Source organism: Felis catus, chromosome D4, assembly GCF_018350175.1.
Source record: "Felis catus isolate Fca126 chromosome D4, F.catus_Fca126_mat1.0, whole genome shotgun sequence".
Lineage (NCBI taxonomy): Eukaryota > Metazoa > Chordata > Mammalia > Carnivora > Felidae > Felis > Felis catus.
In genome coordinates, this window is record NC_058380.1 from 33,432,480 (window position 1) to 33,457,705 (window position 25,226).

General features: G+C 37.0%; 1 protein-coding gene across 1 annotated transcript; it reads right to left on the bottom strand.

Moving 5' to 3' along the window:
- Positions 1-10,373: 10,373 nt before the first annotated feature.
- On the bottom strand, positions 10,374-12,125 carry DMAC1 (distal membrane arm assembly component 1). Its single transcript, XM_003995481.4, has 2 exons — positions 11,780-12,125; positions 10,374-10,870 (listed from the first exon to the last, which is right to left on the bottom strand). The coding sequence occupies exons 1-2, from the start codon at positions 12,051-12,053 to the stop codon at positions 10,806-10,808; spliced, it is 339 nt and encodes a 112-aa protein (XP_003995530.2). The 5' UTR covers positions 12,054-12,125; the 3' UTR covers positions 10,374-10,805.
- Between the last annotated feature and the right edge of the window lie 13,101 nt (positions 12,126-25,226).

The following is a 25,226-nucleotide window of genomic DNA, read 5'->3' on the forward strand; positions in this document are numbered from 1 at the left end:
GGACTATTACTCAGCCATAGAAAAGAATGAAATCTTGCCTTTTGCAATGATGTGGATGGAGTATGAAAGTATAATGGTAAGTAAAATAAGTCAGTCAGAGGAAGACATATACCATATGATTTGAGTCATATGTAGAACTTAAGGAACAAAACAAGGAAAGAAAAAAAAAAAAGAAAGGAAGGAGACAAGACAAGAAACAGACTCTTAACTATTTAAAACATACTCATGGTTACCAGAGAGGAGGTGAATGAGGGGATGGGTTAAATAGGTGATGGGGATTCAGGAGCATAATAATAGTGATGAGCACTAGGTGTTGTATGGAAGTGTTGAATCACTATATTGTACACCTGAAACTAATGACACTGTATGTTAAGTAACTGGAATGTAAATTAAAAAAAAAAATAAGTTGTACCTCCTTTGATCTATATTGGCTGTATCTAGATAACTACTAAAACAAAACAGACTTGTAAGATATTGGCATATTATTTGAGTATTATCTTAGTTAAAAATACATATCTTACATAAAATATATGTAACATATTTATCACACATATATAATCTGCATTCAAGAAAATAAGTAAAAGTCACATTCAGTAAGAGAAAATCCTGAATATAAAATTCTCATAAAAGTTTTTAAAAACCAGTAGAGTTTTCTAAACTGCAAAAGAAAGGCCTCAACTAGACATGATGTTTCAACTAAAGTTTAAACAGAGAGAGAGTATCACCTGGAGCTTCCTAGCCAACTTTAACCCTGGAAGAGAGTTGAGTTTGAGGAACGATATCTGTGTTAACTGGTTTCAAGATCGCATATGCCTTACATAGGTAAAATGTCATGAAAGTGCACCTGGAACATAGAGTGGCTTAGCAAGCCCAGGTGGGATGTTTCATTTAACTCCATTTTTTAAGGGAAGAAGTGGCCATGCCCCTGAACAGCTGGGACTCTGAACGGGAACCCTGTGGAAAGAGGTACCCTATTTCACATCAAAGATCAGAGGAAAGGAAGGGGAATCATAGGACAGTATGTGAACTATCAGGAGAAGGAAGGAGCAGACCTGATGTTTCATCCTCTAATTTGAGGGATTCAAAGCTCTAAGTCTTCATTAATCAAAATTATCTCTTAGAAAGCAAGTTCCAATAAATAATGACATTTATTCAAGAATTGATGTCAGTGGTGTTTTTGAAGAGCTAAACTAGTTGCAAAGAAAAATGGCTAATATTGCACAGCAACAGGATAGCTTGGAGAGTTTTGGATTCAGAATGCCTGGTAACACCATTCCATTTCTGAAGAGTTGCACTGCATATTTTTTGAAAAGTACTACTGAATGAGAGAAGTGAGTAAAACTGGTAGGTTGCCATGTACAGTTTCAAAGACTTACATATCCACTTACCGTATTTGATCTATGTGAAAAAGCCATAGACAGGGAGGACAGGGAAGATCGTCCTTGTTTGCCAAATGGAACTGAGACAGTCAATAAATAGTGGAGAAAGGATTCAGCCTAGGGGATCATTTAGAGCTCATGTCAAGGAAAAGCATGTCAGTCCCACAAGCAACTTGGTGAAATTGCAGGAAGCATTGCAGGAAGCCAAAGCTGCTGTCAGTTGCCCTCCTCCCCCTCAGCCATGGATATATTTAAATCAAGTAATAATAAAACAAACTAGCAGCTGGTACTTCTGTAGATCCAACTCTGGAGCCCCCTCAGAAGAGAACTTTTTTTTTTTTTTTTTTTTTTAGATAGAGTTTGTCATTTCTCTTTTTTTATTTTTCATTTGCTGTTTATTTTAAAGTTACATTTCTAACTAAATGAAACATTTTAAAATAAAAAAATTGGAATGAACTGAGCCAAATAGCAAGTACAGACATGCCTTGAGCAATGTGCAGGCTTTTAATTTTGAAAATTTCTGCCTTCTTGGGCAGAATTCCTGCTTGGGATACATGATGTGATCAAAAACACTCAATTCCACAAATAGTAACAGAGAAGTCCCTTCCCCATGTCCAGATGCTGAGTCCTCAATCAGCAGGCAAGGGGAGTGGTGGTACATTATTTGTATTTTTAAAAACTATGTTAATGAACCACAATTTCTTTATCCATTCATCAGTCAATGGACATTTAGGCTCTTTCCATAATTTGGCTATTGTTGAAAGTGCTGTTATAAACATTGGGGTACAAGTGCCCCTATGCATCAGCACTCCTATATCCCATGGGTAAATTCCTAGAACTGAGAACAAACTGAGGGTTGATGGGGCGTGGGAGGGAGGGAGGGGTGGGTAATGGGTATTGAGGAGGGCACCTTTTGGGATGAGCACTGAGTGTTGTATGGAAACCAGTTTGACAATAAATTTCATATAAAAAAAAAAACTATGTTAATGATCACCAATAACTGACTGCTTACTATATCAAAGTCATTCCCCACACTTTCAGTCTCCATAAAACTTGGTGGGTATGACTTTCCACATTTTATGACTTTAGGGAGCGGAGGCTCAGAGAAGGTAGCTTGTTTAGGGACAGACACTTCCAACTGGCTAACTTTAACAGCACACCTTCTGCCTGCATCATTCTAGTCCTTGTGAATCTCAGGCTTCCAAAAACAATTGATGTACTTCAACTAAGGGAGACAAATTGAATTTCTGTTGCTTTGACTACTTTCTACATGGGAGGTTAGAATTCAAGTAGACACACCTTCTTGAATTCTTTGACAACCAATGTCCTGCAACAAAGCCAGAGACCTTTACTCACATGATCAAATCTGCTTCTTACTCGTGATTGTATAGTCCCTCAACTGCCTGAATCCACCTTCATTTCTTTATCTGTAAAATGGGGACTATGAGAGATGCCTTGCCCATTCTCTCGGGTTGCTGTAGAGCCAACTGTATAAATTCATGAAGGTGTTTGCCAATTGAAAAACTCCCCACAAATGCCATTAGTGTGATTTTTCTCACCTCGGAAAGAATGCTGTCAACATCTTTGGCATGGTTATATTCAGCCATGGTAAAACCAGCTTGAGTTTTCTTATCTCTCCCCCTCACTTCTAATAACTATACAGCAAAGAAAACTGAAATGGGTTTTGTGCAGCAGAAGCCACAGAAAAAGGATCACATCTTCAGTAAATCTTGAGGAAGGGCTGATTCTGCTGGTGCTGCCAACATGTGCCAAATGTGTCTCTCAGCTTGCTCCATCAGTAACAGGTGTTCACAGGCTGGTGAGGATGGAGAGAAACCTGCCTTCCCCATCCCAGTTTGCCTGTCTTTCACTTGTCAAGGGTTTTGACAGGCATTTTGCAGTTTCTTGTCACAGTTCTAAGCACGGCTGCACAGCATGCTGCTTAAAGCAACCCCAAGTCAAGGAACTCTGAGAATTCTCCCTTAGAGTTTGTTTGATGACTTGCCTAGATATGAGGGTTGGTAGCCCTTTCTCTTGACATGTGTCTGCTTTGTTCATCCTCATGGGGGTCCAGAGCTTGTCCTACTGGTGATTGGGCTTTGTTTGCTCCAGGTAAGGTATCAGACTTGATTTCTGCACTTGTTTAGTAAGATCTAAAATGTCCCTTTGCCTTGCTCCCAAGTACGTAGTGTATAACCTTACTTATATCATAATCGCTTTTTAAAGCATCTGTCTCTCCCACTACACTCCCAACTTCTAGGAGAAGGAGCCCTGTAATATTCCTAACATCCCAAGTAGAGTGTCTGGTATATAACAAAGGCTAATAAATGCATATTGGACTGAATCTTAATTCAATGCAATTGAGATACTTGAAAATGAAAATCCCTCTGAAGGAAATGAGGCCATATTTCTTCTAGTTATTGAAACTTTTTTGGTGATAATACCACTAGAATTTAGGGATTTCACCAGTACTGGCTTTTGGTCGTAGGCCTAAAGGCTATTTTTGTAGTTGGCTGTTACAGTAACAAAATCACTTGTTAGACTCACCTTCACATATAGGTGGATATCATTTAAGACATATATATACACACACCTATATGATATGATAGGATAGATATATAATACATATTTATAAAATATATTTCAATGATGTATATATAATGTTTATTTAAAATATATATTCAGATTAAATGTGTATTTTTATATATTATGTACTTTTGAAATATATATATGTATATATATATGTGTGTATATATATATACTTGAAATATACTTCTAGGTACAGGGCAGAATGTGCAATTTTTATTGGTTTGATTTGCACACCCACTGATAGAATATTTTCTTTTGCTGAGGTTTGTTATTATTCTAGACACACCCTGGATAACAGAATGTGTTTAATTCACATCAGTAAACCATTATTATGCAAAGTGAAACTGAAGGAAAGGTTTTCCTATTTGTGTTCTTGGGAAATAGGGATCCGACACACATACACCGCCACCAGTCCTAATCCTTCTTGACTTCCCATATTTATTTTGAATGTCTGGGAAGTTGTGCATACCAGGACAGGGTAATCACATTTCATGCTTCCAAGAATGATCTGATCACAAGAGGGTCAGAAAGGACTCTGTTCTCCCCTACAGAATTGTTTGGTTGGTCAGGTGCACTAATTGGGGTAAGAGATTATGAAATTCCTGTGAAGTATCAAGCAGTTGCCATTTCACAATGCTAGAGAATGAACTTGTAGGAGCAATGTTAAGGAAGCTTCACACAATCACTGCACAGAGTGCTATTTCAATTTTCCCTGTTCTCCACTACTATCTCCGTCCTCTGGCATCGGACAATACATCTCTTTCATACATAGAGGGAATCTCCGTGCTAAAAAGGAATTTAGATTGCCTAGTCTTCTGACTTTACAGAAGGTAACATGTTCTAAAAGTTTAAGCGGCTTGCTTAAGAGCTTATTATGAGCTAAGAACCTAGGCCTCATGGCTTCAGTCATATTTTTTTTCCATGACATTACAGCTGAAATCTGCTGTACACAAGTCAGTCAGGTTCAAACACATCCATAGTTCTCAAGCTTAAACGTTCATTTGAATCACCCAGATGGCTTGTTAAAATAGATTAGTGGACTCCACCCCCAGGGCTTCAGACTCAGTAGTAGGTCTGGCATGGGGCTAAGAATGTACATTTCTAATAAGTTTGCAGGTGATGCTCATGCTGCTGGGCCAAGGACCATACCTGAGATACACTAAAGTTATCTAACAGAACAAAAATTGCCCTTTCTTTCCTCTTAATTTGTTCAACCTAAAAGGTTGAATAAAATTTTCTTACTCATCAATATTTACTGAACATGAACCAGGTACCTGGCATGTTTGGTGCTAAGGACCAGAAACATGAAGATGACAAAAGCACAATTCTCTTTTTGAAGAGTTCACAATCAGTGGGGAGGGACAGATACATAAATAATTACTGAGCAACCTAACTGTTAAGTGTAGTGATAGAGGTTCATACAAAGTGTAATGGTTGCCCAGCCCTGAAAGTAATGACACCAAGACTTTTCAGGGAAGGTTTTGCCAGAGAGGTGACATTTGGGCTGGGCTTTGAAGGACAAGTGGGATTTTCCCAGATGGACCAGACAAAAGAATGTCCTTTTAGGCTGAAGGAACAGCAGGTGCAAAGGCATGGAGAGTGACATTTTTAGGAAGAATTGGCTAAGTAAGAGTGGCAGAAACATGGGGTGTGTGGAACAGAACTCAGGGAGTGAAAGATGAGGATGGAAAGGTATTGAGGGTGAAGGGCATTCCCTATTCTGCCAAGGAGTCTGTAGATCACCTTGTATGTCGCAGGGATACTGAAAGCTTTTCAGCTGGGACATGCTTTAAGGTTACTGTGGCTAGAGTGTGGAGGACAGATGAGAGGGGTTTCTTTGAAACAAATAGAAGAATCTATTACAGCTATCTACATTAGAAATGAAGGTAACTGGGGGCGCCTGGGTGGCTCGGTCAGTTGAGTGTCCGACTTCAGCTCAGATCATGATCTCACAGTTTGTGAGTTCGAGCCCTGCGTCAGGGTCTGTGCTGACAGCTCAGAGCCTGGAGCTGCTTTGCATTCTGTGTCTCCCCCTCTCTCTGCCCCTTCCTTGCTCATACTCAGTGTCTCTCTGTCTCTCAATAATAAATAAATGTTAAAAAAATAAAAAAAAAAAAGAAATGATAACTTATCCAAAACAATAGCAATGGAAATGGACAGGAAAGAGTATTACAGGGTTAAAATAACTAGGACTTGCTAACAGATCAGAGGTAAATAAGAGTAAAGAGAGCCATAGATAATTCTATTGTTTCTAGCTTGGTCCGCTGATGAATTGGAAATGCTATGAACAGATACAGCAAATGGAAGTAGGTTGGAGTGAAATCAGTTCATCTTGGACAAGTTGGGATGCTGGTTTCTTCAGAGAGGTAGGTAGGATGCCCTACTGTGGCTGGGAAATAGGGTTTAAGTTCAGGAGAATGGTCAGGAGAGATTGGGGTAAAGTCATGGAAGGGTATGAGCCTGCTAAGGGAGATATGAATTTCTTGTCCTGGATTAATATGTAAATTGCTTGTCAGAGTGATAAGTGATATAACCTCAATTATAAAGAGGAAACCAAAAAAAAAAAAAAAATGATACATGTTAAACTAAGGGATAACCAAGAAAAATGGAAAATCAGAATTCAAAATTTCTAATTTTGACATCTGAACATTTTGAGAATGAATGCTAAGAGAAAGACTATAGCAACATGAATCTGCACTTCCCAGATCATGCTCTTCACCAAGCCACTACTGCTTCATCACTTGAGGCTTTGGAAAAACTCTTCTCTCTTCCAGGGCTCAGTTACCTCAACTGTAAAACAGGGCTGCTGAGAATTTACCAATTCCTACAAAGCACTTAGCATGTTTGGCACATCAAAAGGGTGCTGTAATTTTTTTTCAAATATATATTCAGCAGTGGAACAATTTTGCTAGAATATAGAAGATAAAAACTGTCCAGAAAAGCCACCAGTAAAAACAAGTGAAGACAGTAACTGTAAAGACAAATGCTATTCAGATGGCTTCTTCTTGCTAATTCCTGAATATCCAGAAAGGGGGTGCATAATTGGTCTGGCATGCCATCTACCATAACTGTGATACCGTAAAATATTCCTGATTTGTTGTATTAGTTTTCTATTGTGTAACAAATTGCCAGGAACCTGGAGACTTAAAATGGCACAAATTTATTTCATGGTCTCACAGCATGACTAGATACTCTGCTTAGGGTCTCATGAGGCTGAAACCAAGGTGTTGGCTGGGGCTGCAGTTCATTTCTCATAAGGCCCTCTTCCAAGCCTACAGGTTGTTGGAAGCATTCATTTCTTTGTAGTTGTAGAACTGAGGTCCCAGATTCCTGCTTAGCTATTACTCTCAGCAGCTCCAGGCAGCTGGCAGTTCCTAGCCACATGGCCCCCAGAGGTAGTTCATAGGAACGTTTGCTTTCTTCTAGTACTGCAGGGACTTATACTGAATCCTCCTCTTCCTTCTAATCTCCAACTTCTCCTGCCTCTGACCTCTAGAACAAGATTTAATGGGCTCGTGTGATCAACCCAACTGGATAATCTCCCGATCTTAAGATCAACTGATCTGGGACCTTAATTACATCTACAAATTTCCTTCACAGAAGCACCTAAAATGGTCTTTGAATAACTGGAAGAAAGTGTGTGTCCAGGGATCTGGACCATCTTAAGAATCTTGTCTACCACATTCCTGAAGCAAATGAAAGTTCAGTCCCATGACTGAGCAGTGACTTTTAGCAGCATTACTACATTTAACATTTGCCCTTTGGGCTATTTCTCTGTTCCTTCTACATTTGAATGACAAGTTGCTGAATATCTCAAAGGCCAAGAGACATGAATTTAGAAGAGTGACTGATTTTCTCCCCATGCTCTTGGGGTACTTCTGAATGATGTGTAATTATAAGTCTTTCCCCTCTGACTCTGTGCCCCTAACACCTATATAATCATTGGGTCAAGGCAAGGATTTATCTGTCATTGAAAGAAAAAAAAAGTGGCTTTTCAACTCAAAATTGCTTACTATTCTAGACCAAGATTTGAGAAGTATTAGTTTGATCAATGCAGTCCTGGCAATAAATCAGTTGAGGCCAAGCCTGGTTTGGGGCGGAGAGGGAGTACTTGAACATATGCTTGCCCTGAACGTGTATTTAAATTTAATTTAGGAGCAATTTATTTTATGCTGTCAAATCAACTGGCTTCATTCAAGAGGCCCCTAATTCAGACACAGTCAGGCTAAGAAACCAGTAATAAGAAGAAGCAAGGAGCAAATGCTGACGGTAGAGGTGAAGTACAAATCATGCCCAAGATGCTTAACCTCTAGGGCCCCCCAGAAACCATGGTCTCAGCATCTAGTCTCAGCCAGGTGAAACTCCATAACTTTTTAGGTAGATCTGTACTTGAACACTCCAGTGTTGCCGGCAATAGCAATCGGCCTAGAAAGAGAGACCCCTCACCTCTCCTTCCCAAAATATATCAAGATCCTGAAGATCAACCTACATTAGGGTGCTTTCATATGTTGATATACTGTTAGCTGGTCAAAGGATTACAGACTAGTCAATACAATACACAGAACAAGAGATGGTGTAATAATTTCTTGATTATCTTGAGCTACCAAAGTTTACACTATGTAAAGGTTAATAGATACCCTGGACATTATGAACATTATCAGCGATTACATGTATGTTCACATTTTGGTTTGTGTTTCAAGGAAGACTCTAAGTTAATTTTAAATTGCCTTTATTTGTACTTTTTCTCTTCTGCCAAAATTATGAGCCTTTATAAACTCGTATTTCCATGCAACAAAGAGATTCCAAAACCCATAAATATGGGTGTTCTTACATTACTGAGTAATAATCCACTTATTCTTGCGTCTGTTTATCCTCACTCTACTTCATCCCCAACAAAAGGGATGATAATAGGGGCACTATATGTACTCCTTGCATTGTAAGACTAAAGTGCTCTTTTCTTTCTGAAGATCAGACTCATCTCTAAAAGAAACTGGATTTCTGACTGCACTGGCAGAAATCAAAGCAAGTTTTTGAAGTTTATTTATTTATTTAGAGAGACAGAGACAGCATGAGCAGGCGAGGGGTGGGGAGAGAATTCCATGTAAGCTCCATGCTGCTAGCGCAGAGCCAGACACAGGGCCTAAAACCCACCAACTGTAAGATCTTGACCCAAACCAAAACCGAGAATTGGATGCTTAACCGACTGAGCCACTCAGGCACTACTCAAAACAACTTTTGGAATACACTTCCAAAGTTAAAGAAAAGAAGAAAAGAAAAACAACTATTCATTTTAAATTTAACTAATCTATTTTTTTGGGGGGGAGGGGTGTTATTCCTAGTTAACTGCCCATAGACATAGTAGAGCATTATTTTGCTCAAACCTAGTTAAACAGACCCAAGTTGGGAAGAACCAAATATACCTTGGCAATATTCTAGTGAGAAGGCAAGTTCATTTGGAAAAAAAATTCTTATTTGCTTACACATTAGTACAAATTCTGAGAAAGATGTTAAAATTACATTACATATATAAAAAATTTTTTTAAATGTTTACTAATTTTTGAAGGAGAGAGAGATACAGCGTGAGCGGGGGAGGGGCAGAGAGACAGGGAGACACAGAATCCGAAGCAGGCTCCAGGCTCTGAGCTGTCAGCACAGAGCCCGATGTGGGGCTCGAACTCACAAACTGTGAGATCATGACCTGAGCTGAAGTCGGACGCTTAATCGGCCCAGGTTCCCCTACATTACATATATAAATTTTAGTTACTCTGTTTATCCAGAAGGTCAAGCCAAGACCAACAAGTTAGATTTATGTAGTTTTGGTTTAACCTAAGAAAATGTTGGGAATACAGACATCCAGCATTAAGCTTAGGCACTTCTACATACATGATAGTAAAAGCCTTGAAAGTACTTGCTCAACATTATCTTTCAAAACTAACACACTGTGATTAGCAACTAAACTTGACTATGTTTCTGCTCTGAACAAAAAGCTATGTATAACTTTATAGAAAAGGGAAGCATAGACTTCTCTCAGAAATGAACTATCAAATTTTAAGTCATTATCTCAAAAGCATCTCAATTTCATCACAGGAATAATTCCAGTGGTTGTGGACAAAATCTGATTTTTGTTCTTAATGACAATGTTGTGAATTTCTCTCAAGTATTTTGGTACTTGTCTTTTATTGTATGCTCATTTTTGTTTCATTACAAAATCATCCTAGTTCTAAAAACCAAGAACTAGAACTAAACAAGAACAAGTCCTAGCTATATCACTGACTTGCTGAATGACCATGGGCAAATCACTAGAACTATTTTCAAGTTTCACTTACCACCAGTGAAATAAGCACCTTACAGTAGTAGCTTTGAAACTCTCATAAGGTAATTGATTTGACAACACCTTAGAAATCATAAGCAGTACGCATGTAAAGTTTTATGTACTTCTGCACATTGTATGATACAAACCCAGTGTTAAGTTGCTAATAAGTGTTGATGCCATTATAGGAGAAGTAAAGAGAACTTTTTTAAATAATAATTTGGTTCGTTTTCCAATTTGGTTTATCATCTCGTCTTCATTTTTATTATATCTTCTTCCTCTAGATAAGACACAGAACTTGTTCTCTTCTCTGAGGGATTTAATGGTCCCTGTGGAGTCTGAGAAGAAGGCCACAAATATTCATCGCCAAAAAAATAACCACCTACATTTGTCTTTTCAGTCTTGTCGTATCTGCAGGACTGAAGTCTGTCAATATCCATTTGTCTGTCCAGAACATCTGTAAGTCCGATGCTTGTTCTGGTGTCATGGGGACATGGACAAAGATGGCAACTTCACTGGCGGTACTTTCAATCAGCACGGAAGGCTTTCCCTTTGGGGTCTGCCAGGATGATTACACCCCAACAAGCTATGCCTAAGGAAAAAAAAAACAACAGTACCTCATATGTATGTTATACTTTAGTTTACCAGGTGCTTTCATATATGCCATCCTATTTAATCTTCACAACACTCCTAGAAGACACATCATCATTACATTTTTTTTTTTATAAAAGAGTGAAATTCAGAAAAGGAAAAGAAAATTTAGAGAGAGAGAGAAAAAAAAAATCTGTTACCTCCCCAAGCAAGAAAGGGATTTAAGGAGAACCGATTTGGGGAATCTAATTAGAAAGTTAAGAGATCTGAAAACCTAAAATCCTACCCATTCAACTGGTTTAAAGAGCAAAAAAAAAAAAAAAAAAAAAAAAGGAAAAAAAAAACCCACTGCATTTTACTCTAAGACATCTTAACATCACTTATAATAATCAATCATTATTGCTACAGCTAAGGACTGTGGACCAGCCATTCACCCATAGTACACCGAGAATGTGGGTTTGCACCGAACCTAAGACGTGACTTCAAAGCCCTAGTTTTTATCTCACTAAGGCTTTCTCCAGAATCTGGAGAACAAAGCATGGGTCTGGTGACAGATAACCTTGGATCAAAAACCAGCTGTGTCATATCCTAATTATCTGACCTTTAACATCTTACTCTCTATGCCTTAGTTTATTCAGCGGTAAAAAGGGATTACTATAATCATACCTATCTCTAATAGTTATCGTTAGGATTAACGATTGAAGCTAACAAGAGTTCTCAAGAAATATTGTCATTAAAAAAAAAAAAAAAGAAAGAAAAGAAACACCGTCCCAAGAACTTCCTCTCCCCGCCCCTGCTCCTAGTTTGGTGTGCCTCGGCCACGTGACCAGCCCCGCAACCCGCCCGCGTGACTGCGGCCCACTTCTCCCTATCCCCCTGCCCAAAGGCCCTGAGATCCCCCGACTCTCACTGATGCCGACGACCATCTGCGTAATAGTCCCTGGACTCGGGGCGTATCCCAGCTTCATGGGCTTCCGCGCCACCCAGTACACGTACCCGCCCGCCCCTATCAGCCCCGACCCGGAGAGCACGCGACAGCTCCAGCAGTTATTAAGTAGAGGCGCTTCCGCTGGAGAGGTCGGCGCTCCAGGTGCAGCCAGGGGCAGGGGCTCGGCGGAGTTGGTGACCTCAGGAGGCGCAGCGACTTTGATGGGCTCCAGAGGTTGGGACAAGAAAGAACCCATATTCAAGAACTCGGTCTCAACTGCGGGAGTCTTCCGACCGAACTGACGTCAAAGATACGACCGGAAGCAGAGCCCTGGCTCACTGCACCGGAAGCAGCCTGAGGGTCGCTGGGAAATGTAGTTCTGGCCTGCCTCGAACGGAAAAAAGATGGTGGCAGCCTGTGTTTGTGGATTTCTGAGGCAACAAACTTGGCATTGCCAGAGGCCATTCCCCGCTACACCCTGCCCCAATCATTTTAAGAATTATGACTTAGTAAACCCCTAAATGTCTCAACTCTTACTTTCCTTAGAGGAGGAATCTGGATTTCTAATTTTTTTTGCCTAGCAAACAATGTGAGATCTTGAGCATGCCATTTCACCTGTCTCAAGAAAAGAATTAAGTTTTGTATGTGCTTAACTATATGCTAGACACTTTGCTAAGCGATCATCTGCATCATGCCATTTAATCTTTCCAATCCAATGACATATCAGTTTCCCAATACATGACAAAACTGGTGAAATGACATAGCCATATTTGAAACCAATGTCTGTGTCAATACAGTCAAATTTCTTAAATGTCACCTGTACATATTATCGATGCAAAATGAACAAATCTTTTTCTTAAATTTTGAAGAGAAAGGAAAAGAGTTGTATTCGAGCTCAAGAGGGAACAGCTGCCTGATATACACAATTTTCACAAAGAAGAGAGTGTTCTGGGAAAGGAACATTTGGTACAAGATTATATATGTTTTTAAAGAAGGAGTTACAAATCATCATGATGAAGAACATTCCAGAAAGTCACAGCTTTTTTATCTTATGTTTTTAGGATATTGGCAACTTGCATGACTTTAAACTTATGGGAACCAGGGAAATTTCTTTATTCTTATGTTCAGAATACTTATTTTATTTTTATTTATTATTATTATTATTATTATTATTATTATTTTATTTAAAGCAGACCATGTGTGCTTAGGACAGAAATAGAGCCCATTCTTTGAGGTTTTGACAAGTCATTTTGACCTTGATAAATGTTAAAATATAGCTTCCCTAGGATCTCAAGAGCAGGAAACATTCAAAGTTGAAAATTTCCTTTATTAATATTGTGAGGAGATTACACAAATATAATCAAGGTGTTAAAAATGTGTTTGAATTACCTGGATAAATACTTTTCATTTTCTCTTTAGCTTTTTTCCTAAAGTCATGATCTCAATGTTGTCATAGTCACGATATTGTTCTACTTTGAGGGCCCTGGAGATAATTCAACTCAGAATCAGGCTAATAGACTTGAAGAGTTAATGTAGGATCTATTCTTGTGGGTTTACAATTTTATCATCCCTTAAGAATGGACTTTTAATTTTGATTGCTTCTTTGCAAGTCAACTGCTATATCATCCACTCCCATCACATTTCACCTTTCATTTCTTTTGGGTAGAGTTGCATATGTTTTTTGTTTGTTTGTTTGTTTGTTTGTTTTGTTTTTTTTCTTCCCTGGGTTGGTCTCAGAGGATTACTGGTAAGAAAAAGGCATTTAGAGTTCAGAGGTAGTTTCTGTTAGAAGAGGTGGATGAAAACAGGATTAACTTCAGGTTTGACCTTTTTCCTTTAGAATGGCTTAAAAATTAACATGATTAAAAAAAGAAATTCATTATTTCACTTTACAAAATGGGATGTGATTTTGGGAAGGTTTTAAAAAAGATAAAGGTTTGGATAAATAGGAGAAAATAAAATCATGAGAACACAGGTTGGCCTGATGCTAATTTCAAAGACCCTCTCCATTTACACACACACACACACACACACACACACACACACACACACACACATATATCTCCATGTGTTGTCCAGTAGAAAGACAAAGAGTTGGGAAATTTGGGTTCTGTAGTGGGCTTTGTCACCATGAGTTAGCCATATGACATAGAGAATATTATTTACTCTCTCTAGCCTGTAGTTACCTCATGTTTGAAATAAGGAGATTTGGAATGGTAATATCTAACACTTGTTCTTAACTTGTAAATGTTATTTACTAAACATTTCTCTTTAGATAGCATTGTCCTAAGTGTCATACTAAATGAATTCAATAGCATTTGACTTAGAAATTAATAATTTATAGCTGCTTCTTTTCACTATGCCTGATACAATATTCTACAGTGCACATGGTTTCCCCTTATTTATGAAGAAAAACTCTACCATTTACCAGCAGTTACTAAAAACATTTTAACTACACACTTCTGTGGATAAGAATGATTGAACACACAATAGCATGTATGCATACTTTATTATTTATAAATTATGTATTAATATATTACTTTTTACATTATGAAGATAAGATAAAATAATAGAAATAGGAATTTTATATTTTCCCATATCTCAATACATAGGCTCTGCATCTTCATGGACACCATGGTTATATGACTTGTGACTTTATTAATTCATATTTTATCTAAAAGCTTTCTTTATTGTGCTTATTACAGTTAAAGATGCCAGGAGAGGACATCTTTAATTCTCTAAACAAATATTATTAAAATGCCCATGACACATTTTCCAAACAGGCAAGATTTTATTTTAACTAGTATTTGTTTTTCCTTTATTGAAACAAAGAGAGTACACAGGGGAGACACAGAGAGAGCACAAGAGCTGTCAGCACAGAGCCTGATGCAGCGCTCAATTTCACAAACCATGAGATCATGACCTGAGCCAAAACCAAAAGTCAGATGCTTAACCAACTGAGCCACCCAAGAGCCCCTGTTTTTTTTTTTAAAGCACCTTCCAAAAGATGTGTTTCTTCTCTTATGATTGCCTCAAATAAATGATTTCAGTTTGTTATTACTCATAGAACATATTGAAATTGAGATGTTAAAATGAGATTGAGATATAACTTTCATTGGAAAATTATTAGAAATGTTAAGACACATCTTGAGATAAATGAAATAGTAGGGTCTGAGGATAAAGCTAGAGGCTAATGAAATCAAGCAAAATTATAATTGGAGGAAGATGTGTGCATTTTGGGGGAAAGAAATAGGAGAAGAAGGCTGAAAGATTATTTTATTTTTTCTATTATATATATATATGTGCATATATACACACACACATATACACATATATACACATATACGTATACATGTATGTACATGTATATACATGTATATACATACATGTATATGTGCATATATATGTATTATGTATATATGTGTGTGTATATATGTATGTGTATATTATATATATATATATATATATATATATATATATATATATATATATATATATACTATTTATCATCACCATAGTTTACTTTGGCACATTTGACTCAGAAAGCCTCATGGTCTCTCTTATTTATTTATAAATTTTAAAAATGCAAAAGGCATTTTTAGTGTCCTTCACACTCCTGTCCCCCAACCACTCAGTTTCCCTTCCTTAACATAGCCAGTCTTATGAGCTTCTTGTGTATCTTTTCAGAGATGTCAGTATGTATGTGTATATTCTTTCCTCCAGTGACTTTGGGGGTCATTCCATATCAGTTAATATGTAAAGAGCTTTATGCATTTGTGGCTCTGTAGTATTCCCCTGTATGCCTGTACTGTACAGAATTTGATAGGTCTCATATTGATGGACATTAATAGGCTGCTTCTACTCTTGGTACTACAAATAGTGTCACAGTAAATAACTTGCACATATATCATATCACAAACATATGAGTATATCTTAGACTATATTTCAAAAGGATAAAGTATTTATAAACTTGATGGATATTACCAAATTGCCCTTCACAGAAGATGTACGAATTTACACTCTTACCAACAAGTATGAGATCTGTTTATTCTAATTCTCACAAACAGTGAATTATATAACTTTGATCTCTGCCAGTGTGATAGGTAAAAGTGGTTTAATTTTCTTTTTCTTGTTATTAGCTCCTTAATATATGTTTAAGTGCAATCCACACTTCCTTTTCTGAGAATTGTCCATATTTTTGCCCATTATTTTCATCGGACTGCCTTATTCTCATTAACTTCTAAGAACTCCTTATACATTAGACAGATTAACTATGTCGGTGATATAAGCTAGTATTTTTCCCTCCCAAATGGGTATTTGCTTTTTAATTTCACTTGCACTTTTTATCATTAATATTTTTAAAACATTTAATTGAATTTAACAATCTTCCTTTTTATAGCTTCTGAGTTTTGTGTCATAATTAGAAAGGCCTTCTACTTTCTATGCTTTCCCCTGGTATTTTGATCTTTTTAAAAAACACTTAAAATTTTAATACAACTGGCATTTCTCCTACAATTAGGTGTTAGAAATGGAGTCAGATTTTTCTTCCTTTTCTTTTCTCCAATTCATTTTTCTCAATACTATTTATTAAGTAATCCATCTTTTTTAATCTGTTAGAATATGCCACCTTTTCTAAAATGGCATATATAGATGTATGTCTATTCCTGGATTTCATGTTCTGATCCATGATTTTTCTATTTATTCATGTGACAATATAATAGTATATTACTTACTGAAGCTTTCTAATGTATTAATGCTTGGAGACTGGTTCCCCCTTATTAAACTTCTGTTCCAGACCTTTCTTGGATATTTTTACATGTTTATTTTTCCACATGAACTTTTGACTTAGCTTGATTATTCTGGCAAAATGATGCTGACATTTTTATTAGACTTGTGTGAAAATTTTAGGTTAATTTAGGGAGAATTGACATTTTTATGGTGTTGAGTCATCCTATCCAAGGACATGGAACAATTTTCTTCTTTGCTCATATCTTATTTTGTGTTCCTCTGTAACATTTTAAAGTCTTTTTTTATAATGATCTCACACATTTCCTCTCAGACACTTTATCTTTTGTGTTGTTATTGAAAGTAAGGAATTTTTCCTTCTGTTGTGTCTTCTAACTAGTTGTTGTCTCAATAGAAGAAGGCTATTGATGTCCACATATTCTAATATTGAATTATCAGTGCCTTGTGGTAAGCTTTTGATATGTAATTGTTTTCTATTTTTGCAGTTTTTGTTGACTTTGGGGGACACTTTTATACTCACTTTGTAAACAAAATTTGCAAGCTTTCCTTCTTTTTCTGTACTCTAGAATAGTTAAAATATCATTGAAATCATCTGCTTTTTAAAGGTTTTGCTAGAATTTCCCTATGAAATTGTCTAGTCCAGGCACTTTATTATTTTGGTGGGAGAGGGAGGGGATGTGAAAAAGGAGGTTATTTGATACCTTTCTTTATTTGTATTTTGGAAATAAATCTAAATTTTCTTCTGGAAATGGTTTTGGCAAATTATACATTTCTGGAATATTATATATTTCATCCCCATTTTCAAGTTTATTTGCATTAAATTGAGAAGAATAGTCCCTTACAATTCCTTTAATTTTTTGTAACCTGTGTGGAACCTAGAAATAGTTTTTGTAGATGTGATTAATTAAGGATCTTGAAATGGAGTGATTATACTGGATTATCTGGGAAGCCGTAAATACAATCATGTGTGTCCTTATAAATACCATGCAGAGAAAAAGGGTACACACAGAATGGAAGGCAGTATGACCAAGAAGTGATGTGGCTACAAGTCAATGAATGTGGGCAGTTGCCAGAAACTGGAAGAGGCATGGAACAAATTCCCCGGCCCCACCTGGCCCCAGAGCTTCCAGAAGTTGCATGACCCTGTGAACATATTGATTTCAGTTCAGTGATACCAATTTCAGATTCTGGCCTCCACCATTGTGAGAAAATAAATTTCCGATCTTTTAAGCCACCAAGTTTTCGACAATTTGTTATAGCAGCGGCAGGAAACTATTATGTGTGCTTGATTAAACCTTTGCCCCAGACTCTATACTCTGAAGAACCTGAAGGTAGCAAAGTGTAACCACTTGGCATAGCACTTTCTTTTCTTAAGGGTTTTGTGCCACTCTGCAGTTTTCTAACATTGAATATTGCTGTGGAAAATTATGAGGCCAGGCCAATTTATTCTCTGATATAGATGACTAGGTCTTTTTGCCTAAATGCCCATATGATTTTGATTTTCTTTTCTCCTCCCTTCCCTTTCCTTTCTAAATTGTCAAAGTCCAACACCATCTTCCAGTCAACATCTTTGTTGACTATTCTAGTTAAGTTTTCTAGGCATAAGCAATAATATACATATTATTACATAATTCTCTTATCTTTGTTTCATACATTCTCTTATCTTTGTTTCAAGAATGTCTATCTGAGTTATATCTTTTAAGGCACAATTATTTTATTGTTTTGTCGCCAAATGTAGCCAACTAACATTACTTCCATTCATTCACCCATCATTGAAGACAAAAAGATAATTCATTTAATATTTTTTAAAATAATGCACTATGCAACAAACGAACAAAAAGTTAAATTTACCAAGGTATCCCGACTAATTATGTAAACTGTTAATTGAGAGAAAAACTAATCATTAGTTTCTTATATAATAGAAAGTTAAAGAGTTCTGTTAGTCATAATGTAATCTTTATGGTTAAAGTAACTCAAAGGGAGGTATGTTTAGTTTTATCTAGAAAGGTATATAATTTAAACACCTCATATGAATGAATAAAATTTTCATAACAAAATGAATACAGAAAGCCCTAGGTTTTCATTATAACTTGGGTGTTGAATGATCCTTTATGACATTATAGATTAGTACGCAAAATACATTCTTATACATTTATAACTCTAAGAAAAGGAAAACAGGTGTTCCTTGGTAAAGATCTCCTAGCCATTTGGTTTACACTAGGATATATTGAACTCTAAGACTTCAGTGTTTACCAAATTTGGAATCCTTAGCTTGAGTCAACAAATCAGATACACTGATTATTTCTTAAATTATGGGTCTGCCTTTTCTTCTGAAATCTTGACAGATTATGCATTCACTTCCAGGGAATTTCCCTGGCATGGTAGTTATCTGTATATTGTTGTTCTGTATGAACTATATTATTTCCCTTCCTTTTCTCCTCTCATGTGCTCTTCTATTTTACTTAAATATAAGTTCGTTTGGAACTTTCTAAAGAAGAATATTCCTCGCAGGAAGGTTTAGAAATGGAACATTAGGGGCGCCTGGGTGGCGCAGTCGGTTAAGCGTCCGACTTCAGCCAGGTCACAATCTCGCAGTCCGTGAGTTCGAGCCCCGCGTCAGGCTCTGGGCTGATGGCTCAGAGCCTGGAGCCTGTTTCCGATTCTGTGTCTCCCTCTCTCTCTGCCCCTCCCCCGTTCATGCTCTGTCTCTCTCTGTCCCAAAAAATAAATAAACGTTGAAAAAAAAATTTAAAAAAAGAAATGGAACATTAAAGACAAGAAGATTGGGTATCGGCATGTCCTTGGATGTCCCTATATTTGCTTCAGACTTCAGCTAGATTGATGTATTTTTAAATGTGACGACAAGCCCCATCACTATGATTTTTCTTTTTCCGAGAAAATCAGCATCTACCTATGGTTCCTTTTCTATTGGTCCTTTTTAAGGACTGACCTTTTTTCATTTTTGGCCTCAAGGAATGCCATATGTCTCTTTATTTTTTATATTTTTCCCCCACATGCATCTGTAGATATACAATTTTGGTTATCTGATCATTTATAACTATTTAATCATCTTTTGAAGGTCTGTTTCTAATGCATGGCTCTGCTGGCTTATTCATTGCTGAATTTAAAACACAAGTTTGTATAACTTCCAACCCCCCTAAATTTCTGGAGATGTCTTTGTTGTGAGCCTCCATTTCCAGAAAAGAAAAGGACCTGGGCTTTAAACTTCCACAGCAGAGGATTGGAGATACCTGAAGATGAGGAGTAACATCCCTGCCCGTATTCTGCTGGATTTTCATACTTTCACATGCTTCTCTGTTTTCCACCTCTCCAGAATGAGCAGTGGCTGCTTTGTGCTATTGTCCATTTACAATTCCAATGAGAAATGGGCCTGTTTAGACCATGTCAGCTCATGGATGCTGCCTTTTTGTGACAAGAATTAAGCTCCACATATTTTCCTGCAGCTAGCAATGTGTTCTCCTTTGTTGATGAGTATGTTTGTGGGAATCTACATTACTTCCATAGACCTTGGGATGGGCAGTGGCCAGAGAATCATATTAGCATGTGGAGAACAATAAGGCAATGTAACTCACTGCATGCAACCCCTCACCTGGGCCCTGGAAGTCTGGTGTGGGCTCAGCAGAGTAACCATTACAGTCCTTCTTCCTCCTCTCCTGTTGCCAGTAAGGGTCTGCTCTTTAATATTTTTTCTATTTCTTTTTCTTTTTTTCTTCCAGGATTCAAATTATATGCCCTGTTGTATCTTCTTTCATTTTCTTATGAATTATTTTCATTGTTTTCTTATTTATTTTAGCTTTCCTCCTTAACGTGTTTATAGCAAGCAATGCCAGTTATCTCTTATACTCCTCTACTTTTGTCGCTATAAATTGGATGCTTTTGTTTTCTTCTCCCACTGCTTCACTTGAGTTCTGAGAACTTTTATATATATATATATATATATATATATATATATATATATATATATATATATATATATTTGTCTTTACCTGCTGTCTAGTTATCTTGTCGGTAAGTTGTTTTATTTGTATTGAGAGATCTTGCTTCATAGAATTGACTAGTTTTTAAATTTTTGAAATTCAGGGAGAAATATTTGGGCATGATTTTTATATACTTCATGACAATATATTGCTGGATGTCATATGAATTTACCATTTGTTTTTCTTGTTTCTTCCATTTTTTCCCCTTTTTTATTTGGTATATCTTTGAACATCCTGTTTTGGTTCCCTTGTTTATTAAGCATCTTTGGAAGAGTAGGTTTTCCCACCTATATTAGCAGCAGATTACATCAGGACAAAGCCAGAACTGAATTGCAGGCCACTTGAGATTATCCTCTAGGCTGAGGGAGTCTTATGTGAGTTCATGTAGCCTTATTTTCTCCCCAGTGAATGGAATAGACAGGTTTGAGGGTTTTCTTTTTTACTTTCAGAGTCTTTTTTCTCCTACACTGCCACAGAGACAGTGTGCTTCCTGTATATGTGGCTTCTTGGTGGGTTTCTTTATTTAACTTTACCTTCTTTTGTTCGTGGAGCAAAACTAGGTCCATAGAATCTAGGTATTTAAGTTTTGCATCTCAAAGTGTGCCCATCACCTTCAAGAAACTGTACTTTGCTTACTCATTCTGATATCTGCAGCTTCAATGCCCCTGCTCCACTCTCTCTTCTCCGCAACATACCCTAGCATGATCACTGCCATAGTAATTGCACATGTACATATTGCAATGGAGCCTCATCAGCTTTGGTCGCTGGTCATTTTAATGAGCAGAATGCTCCTCTTGACTTGCTTTGGATATGTAGGATAAAAGAGAAATAAACTTTTGTTGTATTAAGTCCCTGAAGTATGAGGTTGTTACTGTAGTAAAACCTAGCCTATTTTAACTGATGCAGTTTGTTCACCACTGAGGGTGCTACCCTAGAGGACATTTGGAAATAAAAGGAGGCACTTCTGGTTGTCACAATGACAATGTCCAAAGGCCAGGGATACTAAATCCCTGTAATGCTTACAACAGCCCTATGGAATAAAGTATGCTTTGTTGAAATGTCAATAGTTTCTTCATTGAAAAACTCAGTAAATGGCTTAACAAGTACAGCCAAATTGCCTTCCTTAAATGAGTGCCCATTATTAAAACCATATCCAAATTGTTGTGTTTTTTTTTTTTTTGGCTTTTTTCCCCACACTTTATTTTTAAGTAATTCAGATAATTTCTAATATTTATAAATGTATCTCCTGGATATAAATATCCATAAGTGGACTGTTAGAGTTTATTAATTTTTATATCATTTTCATAAAGTTACTAGTACTCAGTAATATCTCTGGATTTCATTAGACTGAAATATCTTCTTGGGCCCAAGTTTAATAAAGTAGATTGCATATTGTGGGAGCAGATAGTAAAATGTGGGTTCCCCTTTTGTTTTCTGTAGTTTGAACTGACAAGAGGCTTGGAAAATAAACAATTGAAAAAGACATTCCCTAAAGGTAGCCATCAAGTGTAATAAGACTCAAGTCAAATGGCCTAGCTGTCACAGTAAAATACAGCCTATTGACTTCCTTCTCACTAGGGAAAAGCACTGCTTGCCACTTACCACAGATAGCATGGAGAGAAAGTATCACCCCAAGAACTGCAGGAGGGAATGTCCCATGTAGCTGAGAGAAAGGCACAAAATAAATCTGGTTCCATGTGTCCCCAGTAGATAACCATATGTTTTTAGAAGGGGTGAGAGTGGGTTACATAATTATCTTACTTTAAGGATCAGAAAATAAATAGCAGCATAGTTAAAATATAACTGACACAAACAGCAACATTTTTTTAATCATTAAAAAAAAAATCATTACATTCCAGCTAGGTGCAAACTCCTGGTAGACAGAAGTAGAGGGATGGCTTACACAAAGATGAGTGGGATATAGTCTTTGTGAATCTTATCTGGAAGCTAAACATATACAGAAATAAATCTAATGCATGTAGACTGTGGCAAATGTTATAACAGAGGCAGTGATGAATTTAGTGAGAATGTAGGAAAAAAAAACGTTGTTTCTAATTGGGTGGAGGTAAATAAGTTAAATTTAGGAGGAAAAAATACTTTAAGTTGAGCCTTAAAAACAACCTAATGGGTGGACTGCTGAATGATATGTAAATATTATTGATTCCATTGTCCTAGGGCAGGGCTAAGAGGTATAATAACTGACATTGGTAAAATGTTTTGCAGTTAAACAGTGCTGTCACATACATTATTCATGTGGCTGTATTAATATTAACAAATGGTTTATTTAATTAAAACCTGAAAAGTAGTGAGTGTTAAAGGCATTAAAAATTGGGGCATACTAAAAATTATGACAATTTCCCACTGATTCTGCAACTTATGATTATATGCATACATATATGTACAATGTGGCAGCTAGGATACCCTCCACATTGCTTCATTCTACTGACATTGACTCCTTGCAGTATCTCATTCAACTGGAACCAAATACTAAACATGTCATTCAAAACAATGTTTAAGTATTTTTTTTTCTTAGAAATTAACCACTCTTTATAGCCTAGTACTAATGTTTATGTTTGTCAAGTTCAAAAAGTTGTATATAGGTTATTAAGCAGTATATTTGTCTGGATACTGGTATCGATTAGATGAAGAATAAATAGCTTGGCTTTTCTTCAAGAAATGGCACTTCATTGTGTCTTGAATCTTTTTAACTTAGAAACGTCTAATGTATATACACAGCTAAGGAGGAAAAGTTGTTCAAGTACATGTCAGTGAGTACAGACCTTCAGACCTGTGAGAAAAAAAATGATTTAATTATTTCAATTCTTCCCATAACACTTATTCACTTCAACAGGATGCCTCTCTAACTCCCTTGCTCCTTATTAGCATCATGAGGAAGGAACTTTTATTGATCCCTCTTGTAATCTTTTTAGTCCTGGTAGGTATTGCATGGGTGAACATCTGGGAATGCTGTTCTTTGCTTTCCAGTGGATCTTCAGGAGTGGAGATGTGCCCCAAGTGTTCTGCAGCCCACTGCATCCTAAGGATTGCTGACACTAATCCACATGGCATCATACTGTCAAGTTAGATGGTTCTGGTGCTTCTGCTGACATAACCCAAGAGAGGTAACTTCTCTTGGTGATAAAATGCACAGTTTTCTTGGAATTTTAATTTATTCCAGAATTTCCTTTCTGGAAGCATGCCCTGGTCATTTACTGTGGTTAGTATAAAGAATAAAGTAATAGAAAAGAAAGAGAATGAGGTGATAATATGAGTTAAAATAGCTGCAGTATTTTCCAGATATATACTAATTTAATACAATAGAATAGTAATGAAAGAGTTATTTATTATTTTTAAATTTTGTTCTTTATTTTAGAGAAAGAGAACATGAGCAGAGAGAGGGGCAGAAGGAAAGAGAGAGAGAGACTCTCGAGCAGGTTCCATGCTCAGCTCAGAGCCCAATGTAGGGCTCGATTCTATGACCCTGGGATCATGACCTGAGCCAAAACCAAGAGTCAGTTGCTCAACCCAGGCACCCCAGTAATGAAAGTATTATTATCTCCATTTTACAGATAAGGAAATTGAACTCTGGAGGTGTTAGGTAGTTTGCTCAAAGTAATTTGCTAGTAGGTGGAAGAGATGAGATGGGAAGAAAAAACTACCTAATATTGAGTCAGACACTCTGCATATTGAATTCAATTCAGTTAAAAATGAAACTAATTCAGGGACACTTGGGTGACTTAGTCGGTTGAGCATCCAACTTCAGCCCAGGTTATGATCTCGTGGTTCACAAGTTTGAGTCCCATATCAAGCTCTGGGCTGACAGCTCAGAGCCCAGAACCTGGTTCTGATTCTGTGTCTCCCTCTCTCTCTGCCACTCTCCAGCTCACGCTCTGTCTGTCTGTATCTCTCTCAAAAATAAATAAAAACATTTAAAAAAATGAAACTAATTCAGTTCAATTCAATTCAATTCCATTCCATTCACTCAATTAAGTTCAATCTTGACAATAACTTTATGTGCAGAGACTAACAACAGTCCCCCCCCCCCTTTTTTTTCCTAATGATGAGAAACCAAGTATCAGAAGTCACTTAGTTTAAGAGATAAAGACTGGATCTGAATCCAGGTCTTCAGATGCAGAACCCATTCTATACTGTAGTGCACTCCAAATCATGTGGCATCTTGTGACTGAAATTTGAGGTTTCTATGCATACACTGTACTAAGATAATGTCTATAAAGTGCTTAACACTGCTTTGCACATGAAAAAAGACTGTAATTAAGAGCTTCTATTAATATGTGAGTAGCAAGGGTATATTTGCCTATTACCTTTATTATAAAGATTTCTGAAGATTTTGCAACTATTGTTAGGATCCTGGAATGCTGGATTCCATTAAGCCTTCACTTCTATAAAGTCTCTTTTCAGGTTGTGTGCAGAGAGGCTAAAAATCAATGACAAAATTTAAGTTTTTAAAATTGATATGGTTTCAGTGGCAAGTAGGGCTGGGAAGTCATAGCAGTAAGGCAAATTCTTATTGTCTATTGTCCTTGACTAATGCTACCCTTCACCCACCTTACATGGCCTGTGAAATCACAGTATTATTTTTTAAATGGTTTGCAGTTTTGGGGGTGCCTGGGTGACTCAGTTGGTTCGTTGGTTCGGTGTTTGACTCTTGATTTCTGCTCAGGTCA